Source organism: Mandrillus leucophaeus, unplaced genomic scaffold, assembly GCF_000951045.1.
Source record: "Mandrillus leucophaeus isolate KB7577 unplaced genomic scaffold, Mleu.le_1.0 Scaffold186, whole genome shotgun sequence".
Taxonomy (NCBI): Eukaryota; Metazoa; Chordata; class Mammalia; order Primates; family Cercopithecidae; genus Mandrillus; species Mandrillus leucophaeus.
Window position 1 is genome coordinate 4080111 of NW_012101876.1, and position 23443 is coordinate 4103553.

At 45.7% G+C, this 23443-nt stretch overlaps 2 protein-coding genes and 1 long non-coding RNA gene across 3 annotated transcripts in view; 1 reads left to right on the forward strand and 2 right to left on the reverse strand.

The window, feature by feature from the left end:
• Nucleotides 1–17590, forward strand: part of SH3BP5 (SH3-domain binding protein 5 (BTK-associated)) — an 88666-nt gene extending 71076 nt beyond the window's left edge. The window contains exons 4-9 of the mRNA XM_011977959.1: nucleotides 2827–2991; nucleotides 10225–10355; nucleotides 12705–12747; nucleotides 13459–13678; nucleotides 15399–15659; nucleotides 16152–17590. Coding sequence (XP_011833349.1) covers nucleotides 2827–2991; nucleotides 10225–10355; nucleotides 12705–12747; nucleotides 13459–13678; nucleotides 15399–15659; nucleotides 16152–16369 — 1038 coding nt within the window. The 3' untranslated portion in view covers nucleotides 16370–17590. The remainder of the gene's footprint in view (nucleotides 1–2826; nucleotides 2992–10224; nucleotides 10356–12704; nucleotides 12748–13458; nucleotides 13679–15398; nucleotides 15660–16151) is intronic.
• Nucleotides 8125–14258, reverse strand: LOC105538153. The gene is made up of 2 exons (XR_001005846.1): nucleotides 11928–14258; nucleotides 8125–8319 (listed from the first exon to the last, which is right to left on the reverse strand). It is a non-coding gene; the product is annotated as an uncharacterized LOC105538153 (long non-coding RNA).
• A 1909-nt stretch (nucleotides 17591–19499) lies between the features above and the next one.
• CAPN7 (calpain 7) overlaps nucleotides 19500–23443 on the reverse strand; it is a 46760-nt gene continuing 42816 nt past the window's right edge. The window contains exons 20-21 of the mRNA XM_011977960.1: nucleotides 21389–21481; nucleotides 19500–21296 (exon numbers count right to left, since the gene is read on the reverse strand). Of these exons, the coding sequence (XP_011833350.1) occupies nucleotides 21152–21296; nucleotides 21389–21481 (238 nt within the window). The 3' untranslated portion in view covers nucleotides 19500–21151. The remainder of the gene's footprint in view (nucleotides 21297–21388; nucleotides 21482–23443) is intronic.

A 23443-nucleotide genomic window follows, 5' to 3' on the forward strand; every position in this document is an offset into this window, starting at 1 on the left:
TTTTCTTTCTTTCTCTTTTCTTTTCCTTTTCTTTCTTTTTCCTCTCCCCTCCCCTCCCCTCCCCTCTCCCCTCTTGCCTGGCATCCATTCAAGGTCTTCACTCGAGTCCTTTTAAAAAATTTGATCTGAGGTATCATCAAATCTCCTACAGGCACTCTGTTTTGTAATATGTCTTTAGAGTCTCAAATCCTTCCTTCTGCCTCCCACCCCATCAGCCCATGTTTTCAAATCATCTTTGTCCTTCAGTCCTCAGTTCAGGATCATCTTCCTTTAAGAGGCCTTCCTCGGTTCTCTGTACTGGAAATAATTTCTCCTTCACATTCCCTCACCATACTTCCCCCGCTGCTGTGGCACTCTCACATACAGTGTTGTATTACGGACTTCTGAGCATCCACTCCATGCTTGGTTCAGATCCCCATCTGATTGTCATTGCCTGGAGGGCTGGGTCTGGGTCTGGTATGCAGTACACAATCATGGAGTGCTCCGGAAAGCGGTTCGTTTCCTGGGCGGCTGGTGTTCTCTGAGTCTATGATTTTTTTGTTCCCCCTCCTTTAACCTTCTTCACAAAGCGTCCCGAGCCTGTGGTTTCTGAAGACTTCCTCAAAGTCATGTGAGAATTGCTTGGGGAAGGGTGGGGTCCCTGTAGTTTCCCTCTTCCTGTGTCCCAGGGGCTGCCCTAGGGATGTCCCACCAGGGCTTATGTAACTGACTTGGGGTCATGGTTAACCAAGGGAGAGTGGTGGGACGCTGCAGAGGCCAGCTTTTGGCAGAAGTGGGCTTGTGGCTTGTGCTCTGCTGGGGAATTCAAGGGGAGCCTGTAGAGTGGTGACTGTGATGTTTCAGTGCTGATTTCTCATGCAGTCACACAATTCCCATCACCTGGCCCATCTTGGGGTAAAGGTATCCACTGTCCACAAGAAACAGAATTGGAATCACCTATATAATTGTAAGTTTCCCAGTGGTCACAGTAAAAAAGGAAAAATGAGGAAAGATGAAATGGTGAAGTTAAATTTGTTTTTCTTTTTTTGAGTCAGAGTTTCGCTCTTGTCACCCAGGCTGGAGTGCAATGGCGCGATCTCAGCTCACTGCAACCTCCACCTCTCAGGTTCAAACGATTCTTCTGCCTCAGCCTTCTGAGTAGCTGGGACTACAGGCGTGTGCCACCACACCCGGCTAAGTTTTGTATCTTTAGTAGAGATAGGGTTTTGCCATGTTGGCCAGGCTGGTTTCAAACTCCTGACCTTGTGATCCTCCTGCCTTGGCCTCCCAAAGTGCTGGGGTTACAGGTTTGAGCCAGTGCGCCCAGCCTGTGAATTTAATTTTTAAATTTTATTTATTTAAGAAGCAGGGTCTCATTGTGTTACCCGGGCTGGAGTGCAGTGGCATAATCATAGTTCACTGTAACCTCAAGTGATCCTCCTGCCTCAGCCTCCCAAGGAACAGGGAATGCAGCCATGTGCCACCATGCTCGGATAAGTTTTTAATTTTTTCCAGAAGTGGGGTCTTGCTGTGTTTCCCAGGCTGGTCTTGAATACCTGGCCTTAAGTGGTCCTCCTGCCTTGGCCCCCCAAAGTGCTGGGATATAGGTGGGATCCATTGCACCCACTTGAAATTAATTTTAATAATATATTTTATTTAATTTAGTATATCCAAAATATTTCATCATGTAATAAAAATTATTGAGATACTTAACATTCTTTTTTGTGTGTGTGTCCTAAGTCTTTAAGATTAGGGATGTCTTACATTCAATTGGGATTAATCACTTTTTTGTTTTGAGATGGAGTCTCACTCTTGTCACCCAGGCTGGAGTGCAGTGGTGCAATCTCAGCTCAGTGCAGCCTCCTTCTCCTAAGTTCAAGTGATTCTTCTGCCTCAGCCTCCCAAGTAGCTGGGATTATAGGCACCTGCCACCATGCCTGGCTAATTTTTGTATTTTTAGTAGAGACAGGGTTTCACCATGTTGGCCAGGCTGGTCTTCAATTCCTGACCTCAAGTGATCCGCCCGCCTCCCACAGTGCTGGGGATTACAGGTGTGAGCCACTGCAACCGGCCGGGATTAATCACATTTTGAACAATCAGTAGACGCATGTCGTGGTGGCAGCTCTAGACATGTGGTCAGCGACAGGTGGTATTGCTTCTCCCACCTGATGCTCCTTGAAAGCAGGGACCGTGTTGTTTTAATTAATGAGGTCCTTCTCTTTGCCTGCCTGGTGCCATACTTGGCCTGTCGCTGGAGTCAGTGGGTGTGAGTTGAGTGGGGGCCTCTCTGGCAGAGGGGCAGTGCTGGGCTGGAGTTCCTACTGCCCGGAGTCTGGCACAGCTCTGCTTCTAGTCAGCTGTGTGATCTCAGGAAAGGCCGTGTCCTCTCAGCTACAGAGTGAAGTCTTTGGACCATGATCTCCGGGGTTCTGGTTCTGACTTGCCATGAATTGAGCCACAGATCTGGGCAGGGATGGTGACAGGACTACTGTATCCACCTTGACCTCATTAGTGAGGCAGAGCTTCTGAGAAGGGCCGTGGGGTTGGCTGTACCTGTCCCACCATGGGCTGGTTTGCCATGTCCGATTCTGGCCAAGGGCTGACGTGTGTATCTCATGCATTGGGCCCAGAACTGTGGAAACTGTCCGCTCACTGATTTGGCGCTCACTCCCCCATCAGGGGTCCATTGCCCTGTCTGGCATCTCTGAGGACCTGTGGGTGTCGGGAGTGAAGAGGCAGAGATGAGCTTGTCCTGGTCCTTGGGATGCTTATTTTTTGAAAGGTAAAATGGACTGTGGGGAGTCCCCGCCATTTCCTGAGGCCTCATGAGGATTCTTTCTCACACAGGCTCAGCTGGAAGCTCAGAAAGCCACTCAGGACTTCCAGAGGGCCACCGAGGTGCTCCGTGCCGCCAAGGAGACCATCTCCCTGGCCGAGCAGCGGCTGCTGGAGGATGACAAGCGGCAGTTCGACTCCGCCTGGCAGGAGATGCTGAATCACGCCACTCAGAGGGTATGAGTCATGGCCGGGTGTGCTGTGGGGGCGTGCACGTGCATGCGCGCTGGCTTCCCCCGAACGGAGGTAACAGACTCGACTCCCAGGCGTGCTGCCTGAAAACACTCTGAACATCACAGGTTGTCATCTTCGTGTGGTCTCCTGGCTGCACTTGGTACGAAGCCAGTGCTCCAGAATGAGTCACAGTGTCTCTCCGTGACAGCAAGAGCTGTTCTTTCCCTTATGTTGCCTGAGGTTTGTCTGGTTTGGGTCATCCCCAAAGGGTGTTGACTGTGGACTCGGGCTTCCAGAGGGACCTGGTTGTTTCCCGGGGTCTGCTCCCACGGAACCCCAGCATACTGGCGGGGTTTAGAATCTGTGATGGGGAGACCTTGATGAACAGCCCTACACGGGGGCTGCACTTTGGGTATGTGCTGTCGGAGGAAGGCAGGGGTCATGGCAGATTAGACCAGAATCAGGTGTGTACTCAGGACAGGCCTTCTGGGCTGGGATTCAGGGAGTTGACAGGCACGAAGGAAGCGGACGGCGTGAGATCCTTACCCGCGGCTTGGCTGGCTGGGTTTTATGCCATTATATTGGGTTCTTTACCGGCTCCCATGACCACCTCTCTGGCTGCATTACTCAGAGCCAAAAATGACAGTGCCTTAGTCTGCTCAGGCCAAGACAAAATACTAAACAAAATACCATAAGCAGGGTGGTTTGTAAACAATAGAAATTTATTTTTCACAGTTCTGGAGGGTGAGAAGTGCAAGATCACGACATTGGTAGATTCAGTGTCTCATGAGGGCCTGTTTCTTGGTTCACAGATGACCGTCTTTTCCATGTCCTAACACGGTGGAAGGGGTACATGAGCTTATAAGGTCACTCATCTCATTCATGAGGGTTCCACCCTCATTACCTCATCACTTCCCAAAGGCCCTACCTCCAAATACCCTCACACTGGGGATCAGTTTCAACGTAAGAATTTTGAGAGGACACAGATGTTCAGACCATAGCAGCTAGGGACAGTTCTTGGCTCAGCAGTACTTGCTTACCCCTGCCTAACTCTATCGGGTTTCTTACAAGTCATGCAGCCTCTTTCTGGATACCTCTTTGCCCTTCCAGGCTTGGCTCCTGGGCTGCCCAGGCTCATGTTCCTGGTATCCCCCCACACCAGCCTGGGTCCATTGTGCCCCTCCGCATTCTCTGTCTAGATCCCCAGTGCCTGGAAAACCAATGTAGGACTGGTTTGCTGCAGGGTGGGTGAGTGAGCTGACCTGTGGCTTCAGCAGCTCCAATAAGACCCTGTACAGAGCAGACAGGGGGTTGCAAGAGGTCTTGGTGACTCCTTAAGAAAGCCGTCTAGGGGGCTGGAATAGAAAAGTCAGCAGGTTAATGCCAACAGGATTTTCCTTTTAAATGTCACCTGTCGCAGTGGCTCAAGTCCTGGGGGATCTGATAATTAAAGGTGGCCTTGTGCTTCCTTAAATAGAAAGCTTGACACACAAATGACTTTAAGAGTCAAATCCACGTTGACTTTATGCATCTCTGTCTGCAGCCTGAGACTCTTGGCTGTGCTTTGCTTTGTGTGCCTCCTGCCCCCTAGTGGGTGTAATGCTCACAGAGCTGGACATGGGCTGGAAACAGCTTTTTTGGGTCATCTTGAGAAAAATGGAAAGGGTGGCTGGAAATATTAGAAGTTCACAAGCCAAAGTCCAATAGATATGAAAAGGACAAAATGTAAGGTAGTGTCTTCCAAGAAATTAGCTGAAGGGCCACTTTTCCTTTTCGCCCTTCATCCACCCCAGCTGGAGACCCATGTCAGCCTATAAGCAAGCATTTCAGAAGTCATTTAATCTGTTCTTTAAAGATAAACCATGCTTCTGCTTTGTGTATCTCTCATTTTTAAGTGCTAAGGCCCCAATAGATGGTGGGTGGCCTCCCAAGGAGTGGTGTCCCCAAGGCCTCCACAGGGTGTAACTCAGGGCATCCGTTCACACTGCAGACTTTGGGAATAGCACTTTTTGGAGTTGTGCAGTGCAAGACCTGTGGGACTGTACAAGATGGCCCTGTACTCCTGAGGTCATGAGGACTCCATAGGGCCCCGGGAGGGTCAGCTGATATGTGCCTTCTCTGTGGCCACTGAAGGGAAGGGCCCTTTTGGTTTTCTTGGGCTTGGGGGCAACCTCTGCAGATTGGCAGGTGTTTCGGGTCACATGCCAGGATTTCCACCTTGGAGCTGATGTTCCTTTTCCCAGATCCCTTCACAGTTGCATAGGCTGGAAATGCCCCTCATTGAACAGTTAAAAACAGACACCAGCAAGAGACAAAGTCTGTGGCGAAGCTTTCCCCCATCACGTCCCTGTGCCACTCAGAAGTTCAGAATACAGAGCAGGCTTTCCGACTGTGATGGATGATGCAGAACATAATTCTTTCTCCAGGACACACACTTGCATGGTTGGCTTTGAAACAGTGTCGAGTAACTGGGAACTCTCTGGACTTAGCATTTCCCCCAGTGGTGCTTGTGTTGACCCCTCCTAGAGCCTCACAGGCCTGGCATGCTCAGCCAGCTGAAAGCTGCATGATGAAAGGGCTAGAGAATGTCTCCTCCCTTGTCTGCCTTCTGGGTACTCTAGGATGCTTGTTTCTTTAGAGCAAGGGAGCTTCATCTCACCCTCTTCTTCCAAAGTATTACTTTAGGGTCTACTAAAGGAAAATTCTGTGCTCAGAAAGGCCCAGGGCTGTCTTTGAAGAAATGGCAGTGGCTTGGACTACACGATCCCTCCAGGCACAGTGGGGCACTGGGGTTCCCACGTAACGTGCCCAAGACTATCTGTGCAGCCTCTCACGTTTCCTGGGGTGACATCAGGCAGCCACACTTGGAGCCGTGGCTGAGGCCGATGTACTAGGAGGTGGCAGGAGCCCTGGTGTGCTCTGTTAGACCACATGCAGTGCCACAGACAGAGACAAAGGATCAGTTTTCTGCTCTGTGCTGGGGTTGATGAGGACTCTGGAAAGTACAAGTAGCCTGTGGCAGAGCTGCCAAGCCTGCAGTTGAGCAGCCTTCCTTGGGGCACAGGGCCCGGGGTCCCTGCTGCTCCCCAGCTAGGGAGCTTGGGCCGCATAGGCCCCTCCAGCCGTGGCTGTTTTGGCCTTGAAGTAGCCTTTATGGGAAGATGATAGCTTTTCATCCTCTGAGAGAGGAGGGCTGGCATTCTGGGAGGGAGAAACTGGCTTTTCTGATGTCTGCTGAAAGAGCTCAGACAGCGGAAGCGGGAAATGTGACTTGGAAATGAGAGGTACGAACTGTTTCTGAACCGGCGGCAGGCAGTTGCTGGAGAGGACACGACGCAGGGCCAGCCCTTCTCCTGGTCCACAGTGGATAGGAGCCTGGGATGGCAGGTGAGGAGCTGCTCAGGACAGCCTCGCTGACGGTGGTGGGTATGAACCGCGTCCCTTCCACACAGTGGGAAGCAGCGCCTTCTTAGGTCTCATTGCCCAAGGACGCAGTAAGAATCAGAAAACAGTCTGAAACAGTCAGAATGGAGGTTCTGAGCAGACAGTGAGATTGCCTCCCTGGGCAAGGAGGCCCCTGACTGCAGCTCTATGATGTTGGAAGAGATGTTGGGAGTGTAACTGAGGGTACAAAGGTTTTGGAGATTGGAGAGTGGAGAAAGCCATAATGGGAGGCTGAGGAGCTGTGCCTGGTGAATGTCTACTAAGCAGGTTGGGTCATTCTGCTGGTGTGGGACCCCGCAGAGGCTGTGCTAAGCCAGACTGAAACACCCATTCAGTGCCCAGTGGTGCCCATGCAGGAAGGTGCTGGCTGTTTGCTATCTTCTGTAAACTGACATGAGCAGGGTCCGGGGCTGAGCATATCTCTGTGGTCCGTTGATCTTCAGCATCTGACTGCTCCGGAGTGCGGGGTGCAGTTTGCCACTCCTACCCCTCAGCCGCCCTCCTCCTTCCTTATCCCACCACACCCGACCCACATCACTGCACATAGCTTATGCCTGATGCTAGGCTGTAGATGGAGAAACTCCTTGATTACCTAGGAGAGGTAACCAAGGCGACATGCTCAGTGACCTTCTTCCTCAAGGCGGGAAGCTGAGTTGTGTGGAGGTCTCTTCCAAGAGCTGGAGGGTGTGTGTGAGAGAGAGAGATGGAGTCTCGCCCTGTCGCTCGGGCTGGAGTGCAGCGGTACCATCTTGACTGATTGCATCCTCCGCCTCCCAGGTTCAAGCTTTTCTCCTGCCTCAGCCTCCTGAGGAGCTGGGACTACAGGCACCCACCACCACACCCAGCTAGTTTTTGTATTTTTAGTAGAGACGGGGTTTCACCACGTTGGCCAGGCTGGTCTCGAACTCCTGACCTCAAGTGATCTGCCCGCCCTGGCCTCCCAAAGTGCTGGGATTCCAGGCATGAGCCCCATCACACCTGGCTTCACTGGAGGTTTTGTATATACATGAGAAGTGGGGCGATAGGGGCAGGATGTGGTAGTAGGGTGAAGCGGGGGATAGTGACATGCTGGGCACTTCTTCAGTTTTCACTGCCAATATTGCCATGTGCTCGGAGCTTTCCGAGTGTTTTATTGTAGAAAGCCTGTGCTTCTGCTTGCAGCCTAGAGGCCAAGACAGAATGAGGGCCTGTGTGCAGATGGCAAGAACCTTGCTTCTTACAGGGGACTCTTTCTGTACAGGAGCCTCAAATTACAGCTTCTACAAGTCTATTGAAAATGCATTCTGACAGCTCCTTAAAGGTAAACCTTTCATTGGATCCTTTTGTAATAAAACAGTCACCCCCAACATGTTGTCTTTGATGAACCTGAAGGTTTGAGTTTTCATAAAGGTTATACCAGTAAATCCTTAAGTTTACCGCTGTTTCCCCAAGTATCAAGCATGAGATATTTTTAGTGCATTTTGTTTCCTTGTGAAATATCTGGTTTTGGAAGCAAAGGGAAAGGATTCTCTTAGCCCTTTGGTCTTGGTTTAGAAGTCATGTGAGCAAGCATGTCACCTCATGCCAGTTTAGCTCAGTTCCCTCCTATTTTTCTTCTCTTTTATTCTGTGGTTTTTAAAAATTATCTGAAGCACTGAAGCCTTTGTTAAAAGATATTTTTAAGAAGGTAAAAGCATAATTGGGATACAAATATAAAATGTTCTCGTGTCAAATATTTTCTATTAAATAAGGAGGGATCTAATGAGATGTTACAATTCTTGAATTCAAAAAAATACAAACTCATAGAAAACCAAGAATGCTGAAATGAATTACCAACAGATACAAAATGGACTATTACAGGGCAGTCAGTAATCCAATGCATCTGGGACACAGTTCATCTTCATTTCTCTGGGGAAAAAACCCCATTTGTATTACTGTCAGTTTTCTACAACTTACAGGGTTGTAAAATAGCTTCGAGACAAAGTCAGAGATAGCCTGGAAGGGTGCCCTAGACAGGATACCCTGTAATTTTTAATGCCCATATAAAAGTCTTTCATAATTTTTCATGGTACCTTTAAAAATCCTTATTATAAGTAAACTATCCTAGGGCTGATTGTGGCTGTTGACTGGAGGAGGTGGTAGAACACTGGCAGCTTTCTTCTGTGGCCTTCTCTTTTAACTGTGAACTAAAGACGTGGTGGTACCTCCCTAAAATTGTTCTACGGGGTCGACTAGTGACCATGAGCCCTCTGGGCTCCTCTCGGACGCTCACCAGAGAATAGAGAAGAATCCTTTAGCCTAACCTCTACTGTCTCTCTGGTTTATTTTATAACACTGGGAGTGGTAGGAAGACCGGGAAAGAAATCGCAAGCTGCTTATGTGGCCTGAACTGCGGTTTGTTTCCCTCCTTTCTTCAAGGCAGGCCTTGTTCTGGTGTTTTTCTTTAGGTAAGCAAGGAGAGAACTAACATTGCCCATGTCTGTGGGACTGGGCCTGTGAGCTGCTTTTTTTTTTTTTTTTTTTTTGGCCATTGAGGGCCCTTGAGTATTGGTTTTGTAACACATTTTTTTCAACAGACTTAACAGTGTGCCCACCAGAATTTCCCACCAGAACTCTGACTCGTCTTCTGCTCACAAATGTTTGTGTACCTCAAAATCTGATGTGAATGACTGGGTTTTAATTGCTTAAATGTAAAGTTTGCCCCTTCTGGATCCTGAGTTCTTCTGTGCACAGCCAACTAGTTCAGAATATTTGGGAAAGGACCAAACAACGGAAGTCATGGCTGCTTTGCTGGCTTGAGTGCCGTCGTGCCTGGTTTGCTAGTTCTTGGTTTTGGTGGTCTCCTCATTAGGTTCCCCGTCTCAGGTTCCCACTGCTGCTGTCTGGCCATTTGCCTGCCCATCAGGCCCCTGCCCCAAGGTGTGAATGGGAGGAGCTCTAGGTGGCTACTTAGATCCAGGAACCTGAAAAGAAAGTGGATATCTGTTGAATTTGTTTTTCCATTTTCTCAGTCATTGCCACAGCCAATTTAGCTATTTAATCTTGCCTCACAAGATCTTTTCAAAATAGATCAATAGGAAAAGAAAACCACTATTGGGAAGCTGGTTTATTCTTAGTCTGACCACTGATTTGCTCAAATATATATCTAGATATAGATATCGATATTTATATGTATATATATATTTTGAGATAGAGTCTTGCTCTGTCGCCCAGGATGGAGTGCAGTGGCGCGATCTCGGCTCACTGCAACCTTCATCTCCTGGGTTCAAGTGATTCTCCTGCCTCAGCCTTTCAAGTAGCTGGGACTACAGGCACGCGCCACCATGCCCAGCTAATTTTTGTATTTTTAGTAGAGACGGGGTTTCACCATGTTGGCCAGGCGGTGATCCACCCGCCTCAGCCTGCCAAAGGGCTATGATTACAGGCGTGAGCCACCGCGCACTGCCCAGAGTATTTTTATTTTTGAGACAGTCTCTGTCGCCCAGGTGCAGTGGCATGATAGCTCACTGCACCCTCCGCCTCCGGGTTCAAGTGATTCTTCTGCCTTAGCCTCCTGAGTAGCAGGGACTACAGGAGCACACCACCAGGCCTAGCTGATTTTTGTATTTTTAGTAGCGATGGGTTTCACCATGTTGACTAGGATGGTCCTGATCTCCTGACCTCGTGATCCACCCACCTTGGCCTCCCAAAGTGCTGGGATTACACGTGTGAGTCACCACACCCAGCCAAAGAACATTTTTTGAAAAATGATGTAATATTCCAAGCAGGGGCTGTTCTGGGCTGGACTGGGCTGAACTCTGCTGTTGTTTGAAGGTCATGGAGGCGGAGCAGACCAAGACCAGGAGCGAGCTGGTGCATAAGGAGACAGCAGCCAGGTACAACGCTGCCATGGGCCGCATGCGACAACTGGAGAAGAAACTCAAAAGAGCCATCAACAAGTCCAAGTAAGTCTGGACACGGCCTTCCCTGGGCCGTGCGGCTATCCTAGTCTGCATCTGCTCAGCCTTTTGTATGTCACGCACTCAAGGACCACCCTGAGTAGTCCTTTGATGTAGACCCTGGGGCCTCACTAGAGCCCCTGCTCAGGCTCTCTTGCCCCCTAATATTCTATGACCCCCCGAGGCAGAGGATGCTAAGGGGTGGGCTGCTCTAGATATGATTGAGTTAGGAAACACAGAAAAAGGAATTTCAAAGGCACATTATTAAGTGGCCCACTGGCTGGGATTTGGTAAATTCACGCTGTACCCTTGGGTCTGTGGTTGATAGTGTGGACAAGGCCCTATCCCTCAATTTATCTGTCAGTGTAATAGGGATGAGCTGTGTTCACAATGCATGTTTCCTGTGATCAAGAGCTGATAAAATGCTGTAAGACTGGCTTTAGTATTTTTTTTCCCCCCAATCTCTTCTCACTACAGCCCTGTATGTTTTTATACAACATTGATAATGGTGGGCAGGCACAACTGTGTACCCTCTCTTGGGGACAAGCCCCCGCTTCATTCCCAGTTCCTGGGCCTCCTAGCAAAAGGAGGACGACTTATGATGACCTAGACTTAACAGCCAAAGGTAGACCCAGAGCGGGCTGTGCAGGGCTACTGAAGGCCTGTCTTCCAGGCATGGTCACAGCCCCAGCCAGGAGGGGCCGGGCAGTTGGAAGCTTGGCAGATGCCCAGTTCTCATGCAAGTTAGGGAATGGTGACAATTCAGTGAGGAAGAGAGGGGGGCAAGGAAGAGTCTGGTCCTCCTAGGCTCTGTACTACTCCCCGGTACCTTCTCCCAGGCTTGACTTTTCTTTGGTTTCTGCTCACACTCTTCCAACATACATATGTACACATATGTGCAGAGGAATAGCATTTAACCATTTATTATTGCACTTAATTGACTAGTGTATTTTTGTTTTGGTTTGGTTTTTGGTGTGTCAGGGGCTGATCTCTTGAGAGCTAAGTAGCAGACGTGTATACGGCATTGTTCTGCAGGGGAGGCACGAGGTGGTAAGGGTTGCTGTAGGACCTGTGCCTGCTCTGGGCAAGCCCAGGCATCATCCATATGGCAACACCCAAGAAGGCTGAGGAGCAGCCTTTGATGCTGCTTCCTTTGTTGTGAATATGGTGGGTCTTTTCTCAAAAGACCACTAACTCCCACTGCACACACATCACATATCATCCATTAACCTGTTTAAGAAAATAAATCTTGTGATTGTACTTTGCCAGCCTTCCCAGACTCCAAGAAGAGTATAGGGACAGATCAGTCTTGGGCGGCTCCTGTCTGCCCAAAGGATAAAATATACATCTGTGCATTCCATGGAGTGGCTTCCAGGCCACCTCCATGCCCACCCTGCGTTTCCAGCCACACTCCCTTGCATGGATGCTCGTGTTGCTTTTGCTGGGACATCTTCCCTGTGCCCTCCGATGCCCATTCACACACATACTCCTCACCTTGTGCTCCTGTCTGCTCCTTTTGGTCACGAGAGAACTTATACACCCCACTCTCTCCCCAAGTTTCAGGATTTTCATACCTACCAATGGCAGTCCTGTGTCCTTGTCATCCATCTGGATCCTCAGGATGCAGCACTTGAGAGCTTCATGGAGGCTGAACAGCTCAAGAATAAAGCAATGATCTACTCTTAATGTTCAGGCACCAAAGTTCCTAAAAGAGCCAAGCTCTTTTGGCTGACCCAGAAGCAAGGGAACTGCTAGGATACTGGCATTTCTTGTGCCCATTATGTGGCTGAGTTGGCCAACTAACAACTCCAGTCTTTGGACAGGTTCAGGAGGACCAACCTGAGACCCCTCCTAGTGGTGGCCTTGCTGTGCTGTGAGGGAGGTGTGGTGCTTCTCTCTCTTCCCCAGTTGACTTCAGTAGAGGAGAAGGTTTAAGCAGCCCTTCTCCAGCCTCATCTGCTTTTCATCCCTGGGGAATCAACTTCGTTAGGAGAGTAGATCCAGGCCACCCTTACTGCTGGGTATAACCCGTGTGGCCCTGAACAGCCTTCCCACACAGGAGGAATATGAGCTAGGTTGCAGAGTCCCCAAGATATGTGTGTGTGGCTTCCCTGTGTCGTGAGATGGGCCTCCTGTCAGTATAGCACTGGGTGAGCCCAGTTGTTCTATCTGGTGTCTGTCAGTCAGTCTCCAAAGCTAGGAGCATCACTCACATGTCATGGCCTTGTTAGAATTTACTAAATATTGGAAGGATGACCTGGCCAGTGGTAGCTGATGCCTCTTTTTCATCTTGTGGAGTTGACTGTGGTTACTGTATTATATTACTCTGATGGTTTTCCTTCCTGTCTTCTGCAGGCCTTATTTTGAACTCAAGGCAAAGTACTACGTGCAGCTTGAGGTATGTGTAGCTTTGGGCTTTTGTCACTGATGGGATTTTTCTACACTCAAAGCTTCACTTTTCTGAGGCAGCAGAATATCAAATGGGCCACTTGCTGTAAGGGGAAAGTGGAGAGACACATGCTTTACTGAGTTTTCAGACCTCAAAATTGTCTTGGTTGGGTCTTCATTCGTCTCTGAACTTCTGTAACTGCTGTTCAGTCACTTTCTCTGTTGTACGAGGCCAGTGGTTCTCACAGCATGCTCTTAGGACTAGCAGCATCACCATCACCTGGAGACCTGATAGACCAGGTCCCACTCTAGACCGATTTAATCAGAAACTCAGAGGTTGGAGTCCAGTGAGCTGAGTCTTAACACTCAAGGGGATTTTGATGCAAGTTCAAGTTTGAGAACCACTGTACTGGGAACCAGATGTCTAGACTGTGGGACTTCGGTGTGTTTGCCCATTTTTGCTTCCCTGATGGGGGTTTATTCCACCAGTGAGAGTTGCTGGATATCAGAGCTTGTCACCTGGATGGTATCTGGGGATGGTAGTGGCTGATTTTGTCTGGTGAATGAATAGCAGTTATAATGGTAATCAGGTCTTCAGTCATGTCTTGGAACATTCCTTGAAGTAGAATGATGGGCAGAAAATGTACTTGAACCTGTCATTCAGAAAGCATCTTAAGGCTAACAGGGTAGTCTTCACTTAGTCTCCTGTTCTCTCGACCAGCAACTGAAAAAGACTGTGGACGACCTGCAGGCCAAATTGACCTTGGCAAAAGGCGAATACAAGATGGCCCTGAAGAACCTGGAGATGATCTCAGATGAGATCCACGAGCGGCGGCGCTCCAGTGCCATGGGGCCTCGGGGATGCGGTGTTGGGGCTGAGGGCAGCAGCACATCTGTGGAGGATCTGCCAGGGAGCAAACCTGAGCCTGATGCCATTTCTGGTAAGTCAGGGGCTCCACTGGGTACATGGGGAGATACCAGACTGTGTGATTTGTTTCCCAGGGTCCTCACTTTCTCTGGCCATCACTGAAAGGTCTCAGAGTTGGGCAGGCCTGAGGGCTGTTTCTGGTGGCTTCCCATGTTTTATGGAACACTGTGTTCATCAAGATGGTACTAAGTGTTCCTCGAAGTCAGGATTCTGTGGTCAAATAAATTGGGAACGTTACACCTTCACTCCTCTTTGAAAGTCAAAGTACACATTAGAACATTCAAGGCTGAGAAGTCCTGCAGGAAAGAAGAGCTGTCTAAGATAGGGACCTTTGGAATCAGATTTGATTCAAATCTGCCTTTACATCATTACTAGTGCATAATGTGAGCAAGGGCCCAACTCTGTATTTCAGTTTCTTCACCTGTAAAATGGAGAGCATGATGGTATCTACTGTATACTATGCATTGTGTAGGGTGGTGGTTCAGATTACATGAATCAATCCCTGACACCCAAGAGGCACTCAGTAAATGGTGGCTCTCACTGGCATCTGATCATAGAGACCTCTTTTCCCAGGGCCACCCCCTGGAAAACTGATAGAAGTTCGACTTGGTTTCTGTCATGCTCATCAAGAAAACCCACCCAACACTGTCTTTGCACACTTCCTTTCTTTTCCTTACCTGTGGAATAATCCCTGTTGGCTCTTTCCCAAGCTCCTTCCTCAGGAGTTCTTTAATTCCTTCAACAAATATTTAAGTGCTAGGTTCAAGGTAAAGGAAAAGGAAACTATCATTTGAACAACTATTATGTATGACTTACTTTAATATATACATCATCTCAAACCCTGCATGGAGAGGATCATGACGCTTACAGAGGTAAAGTAACTTGATCAAGGTCACACAGCAAGTCTTGGAGTTAGGGATTCAATTCAGGTCTGAGCCTATTTTCTGTCCCCAACATTACAGTACTTATCATTTGTAAGAAACCTTTATGGAATGCTACAAGGCTGTTTTTAAAGAGAAGAGGGGAAAGTTCTAATAAGGAGTGGGATTGTGGGCAGGCTGAGGGAAAACCGCTAAAGGCCAAAGAGGCTTTGAAACCATGGGAATAACATGTGTCTGCGCCTTGTTATTTTGGTCTACCAAATAATGTGGCTACGGAGCATTGTAAAGGATTTCTGTTCTTTTGCAGAAAATGGTGATGTGGGTAGACTTTGAGTGTGTTCTTTATGAGATCAGAAGTTACCTGGAAGATAACAAAGGTCCCAGCAGATACTCCATGCTGGCCTGTTTCTTCTAGCAGCTCTTGCTTCTATTGCCCTAAGAAAGAAGCCTGAGTCCAGCTGGCTTTGTTTGGGATATGTTACAGAGGACCAGAACCTCTTCCTGTGCACATGAGGATCTGTTTAGGGGACGGAGGTGGAGTAAAGGTCCTAATTTGTGGCTGAATTAATTTTCCATTTTTAGGTAATGTCTGGTGACACTGATGTCTTGGCAGGGTTATAAGGTTATTGGAAGGGCGCTTAATATCCATGGGATCCAGCTGCCAGCTGCTTCCCTTCCAGCTGCTTTAGAGGCTGGCCATTCAGGCTTGGGAAGTCACATTCCTTCATTAGGCACTCAGAGGTAGAGATTCTGCAGTCCCCATACTGTGTGTAGCTGCCTGCCAGCAGCAAGCACTTGTGGTATTTGAGGAGGTGACAGAACCCATGTGACTGGTGTTCTCTCTCAACTTAGTGGCCTCGGAGGCCTTTGAAGATGACAGCTGTAGCAACTTTGTGTCTGAAGATGACTCGGAAACCCAGTCTGTGTCCAGCTTTAGTTCAGGACCAACAAGCCCGTCTGAGATGCCTGACCAGTTCCCTGCGGTTGTGAGGCCTGGCAGCCTGGATCTGCCCAGCCCTGTGTCCCTGTCAGAGTTTGGGATGATGTTCCCAGTGTTGGGCCCTCGAAGTGAATGCAGCGGGGCCTCCTCCCCTGAATGTGAAGTAGAACGAGGTGAGTAGCAGCCTTCTCACCCTGTCCCAGATGCCGCACTGCCTCTGTAGCCTGACTGTTGTGCCGTTCCATACCTCTGCCAGGTCTCAGGGACCCCATGCTGCATTACCAGGTCTCTGTGGTTGCGTTGTCAGTATTGATCACTGAGGTTGTTTCCAAGTGCTGTTCTGGGGAGCTCCTGGCTCCACTCAGCTTCTATAAAGTAGAGCTTAGGTCCTGTGTCTCACATCAGAACAGTCTCCTTGGCAAGCACATAGCAGAGAGGTTTGTTTCTCAGCTATAAAGTCCATGTGGCAAATTTCATCTCTATAGCTAAGGAATATATAAAACATCACAAGGAATAAAAGCAGTAAATGATTATGTACTGAGAACCTCTCTGATAGACACGGTAGGCAACAGTGGGAATTCTACAGGGCTGTTAGCTGATTGGTTTGAGCTCAAGTGACTTAGAATTGTTAATACTCACTTTTGATAATCTTTGTATTTCTACAGGAGACAGGGCAGAAGGGGCAGAGAATAAAACAAGTGACAAAGCCAACAACAACCGGGGCCTCAGCAATAGCAGTGGCGGTGGTGGCAGCAGTAAGAGCCAAAGCAACACCTCCCCTGAGGGCCAGGCCTTGGAGAACCGGATGAAGCAGCTCTCCCTCCAGTGCTCAAAGGGAAGAGATGGAATTATTGCTGACATAAAAATGGTGCAGATTGGCTGATTCATCCTGGGCCCTGGCCCATGTGCATATCAACATTTATACATGGAACTGGAGAACATTGTGCCAATAATCATTTAATATATGCCAAATCTTACACGTCTACTCTAAACTGCTCTAATGAAGTTTCAGTGACCTTGAGGGCTAAAGATTGTTCTTCTGGGTAAGAGCTCTTGGGCTGGTTTTTCAGAGCAGAGTTGTTGCTGCGGGTAGACTGTGACCAGGTTCACAGCCTTTGTGGAACATTCCGTGTAATGGCATTGTGGAAGCAATAACTAGTTCCTATGAAAGAACCAGAGCTGGGAAGATGGCTGGGAAGCCAGGCCAAAGTGGGGGCAACAGCTTGCTTCTCTTTCTCTTCTCACCCTTCAATTTGTATGGGGAAATGGAGATGTCCTCTCCACTTTATTCCATGATATCTAAATGAAAAAGAAAACCCACACACAAAGCAAAAACTCAAGCATTAAGAGCACATATTTTTGACCCAGTGGAGGCTTAAAAAAAAAAAAATCTAAGAACACAATTCATGTTCACTGCCTCTGGTGTTCAGAGGGGGGCTTTTAAAAAAGTGTGTATTCTGGGATACCCATTGAAACCATTTTCTAGAAAGGCTACCATGAGCTGCACTTTTTGGGGTGGGAAAGGTGAATGCCGGGGGGGATGAGGGTAGGAGGGACTTACAGAAGGGGATTTGTGGCTGTGGGGGAGAAGGTTCTACAGCATAAGCCTTATCCTGCCAGCCAAGGGGATTTATTCTAAGAGAAGTGCATGTGAAGAATGGTTGCCACTGTTATTAGATTGACAAGATGTTAATTTCTCTGTAGGTTGTAACGTTAAAAATAAATGAAATTATTTAAGGGTTATGCTGCACTAGTATTCCTTAGAGGAAACTGTTCTTTAAAGTTAGGAAAGGGAGTAGGCAGGCATGTGTTGGCAAAGGCTGTTAATAGTAGTAAGTGTTAAGACTGCTTTTCTTTAATGTTTTCATGGTAATGCATATTTAGAGCACTGTATTTTTGTCTTGTTAAGAAAATTTAGCATTTCTAAAAGAAAAAAGTAACCCTCTTTCAAACTGTTAATTCTGTCACAGCCTGTATATTTTAGTCATTTGTAAATCTCTTCATACAACAGTGACTTTTTTGACTGATACAGTATCTTAATTACAAGGTTATTTTGTACTTGTCTTAATACACTGAGTGTAATAAAAACAGCTTGAGAAAAGTTTCTACTTTCTGTGACTTCAAATAACTCCCAGTATTGCCCAAATCTTCTAGACAACCCTTCTGCCATAAGGAAGAGCATGGAGTGCTGTGCTCACCAGTCATCATTTTCAATTAAGGTCATGAATAGTAATAATTTAAGCCTTGATTACCAAGGTTTGAATTCTACTTTTGCTGCTACTAAAGCTGCGGGCAGTGAGGAAACACAGTGGCAGATAAGTAAAATAAAGACGAGGTGGTGACGCTGGAGGAGTGGGCCTCGGCTGCACACTGCATGCAGTCTCCTAGGAAGCTTAAGTGTTGCTGTCAGCTCTCATCCCCAGAGAATTATTTAATTAACTGGGGGGTACACTTGGACATTACTTTTAAAAGCTCCCCGAGGGAATTCAAATGTGCATTCAGAGTTGAGAATCAGATGGATCCTTTCTCTGTGGAAATGTTACAATGCTGGACTCTTAATCTGCGTTTATTAAAGCATGCTGTGGAGAAAAAGTTCTTGGTTGGCCAATCATAAGGTTTAAGTTTCAGAAATAACCCTTTGCAGTATCAAAAGGTGTTTTACCTAGAAGTTAGTATTTCATCTAGGAAAGTTCATAGAAGTCCCTTGTGCTATTTAAGAACATTAAACAGCCGGCCAGGCCCGAGGGTTTATGCCTGTAATCACAGCACTTTGGGAGGCTGAGGTTGGTGGATCCCTTGAGCCCAGGAGTTTGAGACCAGCCTGGGCAACATGGTGAAACCCAGTTTCTACCAAGAATACAAAAATTGGCCAGTCTTGTAATTTGGTCTCAAACAAGAACACTTAACAGCATACCTGAATTTGACTAGTGACCTTCAGGGTTCATTCAGTTCTCATAAAATCTCCTCACACCCTTTAACCTGTAGTAAAGACACTGAGACTTGCTTGACTTACCATTAGCAAAAACTTCCCTGCAATTGAGGCAATTCTTTTTCCGCCTAGAAAAAACACCATCTGGAAAATAGCCCAAACTAGGATAAAGTTTTTACAGCAGAGTCAAGTTATACAATCTAATTAGAAATTTCTAAGTACTTGCAGAGAAGGAAAGTGGGATGGAATTTTCTAACATTGGGGCTTTCTTTCCCTTGTCTTTACAAAAGACAAAGCCTAGGCAGTCAGTAGCACTAGAGTATTCCTTATTTGGGCATTAAAACTCTCTCTTGTTTCCTGCCTCAATCCCCTTTCCCATCAGCCTACCTGTCTCCTACACCAGAAAGGGATGCAGACCACCTTTTGACCAGGGCTCCCTTGTCACACTATCACCTAGTCAAATCTCTAGTTTTACGTAGTCTGCCCCCACTGCTGTCACTGTGGCCTCTTTATCTCCACCACATTTGACATTTAATTATACTCTTCTGGGAATTCTGTTCATTAGGCTTCTTAAATCCCCCTCCAACCCCCTTGTTTTCTTGTATCTCCTGTTAGTCTATGTATTTTTTTCTAAAAATTAGAAATACTTTCTAAAAAGCTTCCCCCAAATCAGTTCTTAACCATCTTTAGTTCACATGTGACTCCTGACTTTTTGGGTGATCTTGCTTACTACGCCACGTTGATTCCAGATCTGGATTTTCTGGGCAATTTAATGTGTCAAAACTTACCTTCAGTGAAGCTATGAGCATCTGTCCATGTGCTGAATTAGAAACCTGAGTCATCCTCTCTAACAACTCCTGACTAGTCTGTCTGTTACTTAGAATCTCTGAAGGGCCTGGATTGTTTTTCCTCCCTCTATAACAGGTCTGGATCTTGTCCCTCCCTCGACTAGATGGCTGTGTCTGTGGGTGTCATTAGACACACACAGCAGGTCAATCAGGGCTCAGGGAAGAAGGCTTGTAAACCTGGGGCAAATACCTTAATCTCTTAGGCTTCTTTCCTCAATTGTAAGAAGTACAAATAATAGTATCTATACTTTATTCAGCTATTGGGAAGAGTAAAAAGAAAAATATACACATTGGGTACATAGTAAACACTCAATAATGGTCAGTAGTCTGTCTTTTGAAGCCTTTCCTTCAAGGTCCAAGTTAAAGTATCAATTCCTCAAGTACAATTTTTTATATTGGTCCAGCCAAAATTAATCTTTCCCTTATTCATACACTGGTGGCATGTTTTTAGAGCTCTATTATAGAAATATCAGTGCCACAGTTAAGTTGTTCATATATAGGTCTCTTCTAATACATTTGATGGATTAGGTTTTCAGTTTGCATCCTGTACAAGATCTTTACCACAACAGGTTCAAATCATGTGTTTATAATATAGTTCTTATGTTTTGGATTTTTTCTTTTTAAAGAGTAACAGAAAACTAGTTAAATTAGTCCACCTAAAATTAATAGGCTAAAACTGAAAGCATGAAGTATTTACCAAAAAGAAATCTCATTAGTGTAATAATCTACCACTATTCTGTAAAAGAACAGATTTTTGTTGAAATATATATTTTCATGCAAATAATCTATCCTCATTTACATGAAACATGATAGATGAAATCTTTGAATAAATCTAAGTTAAACTATGCAATATCCGTAAGTATAAACATTTTATTTCAATTTAAGGTAGTAGCAATACAAAATAAGTTCTGACAATTATAAAGTAGAGACAATGAAAAATCCCTCCCTATTTTTAGAATTTTAAAATATTGAGCATCATTCTATCCTGATGGGTTTTTATGTAAACTGGGAATTTATATGACACCAGTATCTTGGCAATTCACTTTTTCTGAATGCTACATATCCCAATCACCATATATTAAATTCTCTATTTTCTTCAAAGTGCCACTGCCACAAGAGCACTGAACAATACGGCCATTTAAAAAAAAGACGATACAAACTAAATTGCAATGTCTTCAATATCTCAATTACTATTTTTTAAAAATAAAAACCGCAGTAGCGAATTTCTCTAAGTTCTTGCTACATGATTGAATGGGAGATAATCTCAACAATTTTTGTTCTTAGGCATGAGCATCTTCATGCTAAGGTAGTCTATATTTAAAAGCTTTATTCTTTCATAACAACTGGGCAACATTTTAAAATAATAAATAATGCAAAATTAAAATCAATTATGGTGGCACAATTCATTTGGTAATTAGTTGCCCAAGATGTATAGTAGAATCAAGCAGGTTTAATGTCCACATGCTCTGCAAAAAAGGGAAACAATGGAAATATTTCAGTATATTAATCTAGCCCACTATTCCACTCAAGGAATCTATATCCTTTTTCTCATCTGGTCTCAGTTCCTTTATCCTCTTAGCAAAGGCATCTCACAGTGATGACTAAGTCTAATCTTAATCATATGCACTTTTTATACAAAATGGCCCCTAAAATGCTAGCCAACTCTATATACACAAAACCATGTAAACGGTACCTCTAAGTGATTTAGGTAATTCTGACTATATACAGTTCTTACCAAACACCCTGACAAGCACCAGATTCCACTGTAATGTGTTTTTAGATATTTAATTTCATTCTGATTGTTCTGCTTACTGTCCTGAAGATTTGTGTCCTTATTTGAAGAACTGATGTTTGGTTAAGTATAAAAGCCAGTAACGAGATTTCTCCATCACTGAAGTTGTGTGATCTTGATGGGGATAATGCTATTAAAGTCCAAGAAGAAAGGTCCTTCTTGTTTAGGCAAAAAGGTGCTAGGAATGATATTGAAGATCCCAGAAGGTATATTTTCTAATTCCAGGTAGCAAAACCCACACCTATATTTAGAGAAAATGAGAATAAAGTTCATAGAAGATGATGCCACAAAAAGTAAAGTATAAAATAGATACAACAAAAATGCCAACATTACCTATAGTCACCACTAGATTTCCTCAGAAAGCCATGGGGACCAGGATCTCCTACAGTAGAAACGGTTACAACCTCAAATCCAACGCTATATTGCCTAGCATTTAAAATGAACAGAATTACTGTATTAATATATAGTCTCAAACATGTGATTTAAAATAACTATATCTGAAGTGTCGATGTCATATTATGTTTCTGAAGTTTCAGTAGAAACACATGCACTCTATTTGTGATCATGTAACACACCATTTATATATTTCAGTTGAAGCCTTAAAAATTAACACTGGATTAAACTTACTTTAAGAGAGACTGTATTTTTACCATGGGCTCCCCGGGAAATATTTTATTTTTCTGAGACGGAGTCTCGCTCTGCTGCCCAGGCTGGAGTGCAGAGGCGCGATCTTGGCTCACTGCAACCTCCGCCTCCTGGGTTCAAGTGATTCTCCTGCCTCAGCCTTCTGAGTAGCTGGGACTACAGGGGTATGCCACTGTACCTGGCTAAATTTTTTTGTATTTTTAATAGTGACAGAGTTTCATCATGTTGGCCAGGCTGGTCTCAAACTCGACCTCAGTTGATCCACCAGCCTCGGCCTTCCAAAATACTGGGATTACAGGCGTGAGCCACTGCACCCGACCTTTTTTTTTTTTTTTTTCCTGAGACAGGGTCTCACTGTCACCCACACTGGAGTACAGTGGAGCAATCATGGCTCACTGCAGCCTTGCCCTCCTGGACTTGCGATTCTCCCACCATAGCCTCCTCAGGACCTGGGACTATGGGTATGTACCACCATATCTGGCTAATTTCTTTTTTTTTTGGAGACAGGGGGTCGCCTTATGCTGCCCAGGCTGGTCTGGAATTTCTGGGCTCAAGCTATCCTCCTGCCTTGGCCTCCCAAAGTGCTGGGATTACAGCCTTGAGCCACTGTGCCTGGCCACAGGGAATAATTAAAAATATTGTCGTTGGCTGGGCGTGGTGGCTCATGCCTGTAATCCCAGCACTTTGGGAGGCAGAGGTGGGTGGATCACAAGGTCAAGAGATCAAGACCATCCTGGCCAACACGGTGAAATCCCATCTCTACCAAAAATACGAAAATTAGCTGGGCATGGTGGTGCGCGCCTGTAGTCTCAGCTACTTGGGAGGCTGAGGCAGGAGAATCGCTTGAACCCAGCAGGCGGACGTTGCAGTGAGCCAAGATTGCACCACTGCACTCCAGCCTGGTGACAGAGTGAGACTCTGTCTCAAAAAAAAAAAAAAAGAAAGAAAGAAAAAAATTGTTATTGTAACAAATGGGAAGGCCTATGGGAAAGGAAGCCCTGAAAGAAAATCTGAATTTACAGAAGTATTTAGCACACGATAAACATGGCATCCCAAATCAGTAAAGAAAGATTCATTTAGATGGTGATGAGGTAACACAAAATTTAGAAAAAAACTGTTAAATTGTATTTTATACCAAATATAAAAATATATTCATATGAATTTTTTAAATGCAAAAAAATTAAACCATAAAATAATCAGAATACGGTGAAAATTAATTTGATAATGTGGTGAAAGTTCCTGTCCACAGCAAAAGGAAACCAGAAGACAGATTTCATTATTTTAAAATGAAATGCTTTTCTATGTGGGAGAAAAATGACAATCTGAGAAAAATATCTGCAAATATGTGAAGGAGTTAATACCCTTATCTTATTCATGCTTACAATTAAAAAAAAAGATAACTCTATGGGCAAGAAACATGAATAGGCAATAAATAAACAATATTGTAACAAACATTGTTACATGTTCAATCCATCTAGAAATTAAGTACAAAAGAGCAAGTAGGTTTATTTACCTATTTCACCTATCAAACTGGTAGGGGTTTTAAAAATGACTTTCTTGTGGAAAAATAGTTTAATCCTATCTTCATATTTTGGGTTATTAACTGCTGCTGGATTAGTTTGTAAGAAAAGCAAAATTAAGCCCAATCCTATTTAGAAGGTAGTTTTGTTTTTATTTGTATTGGTTTTTTTTTGGTGGTTGTTATATGAGACAGGGTCTTGCTCTGTCGACCAGGCTGGAGTG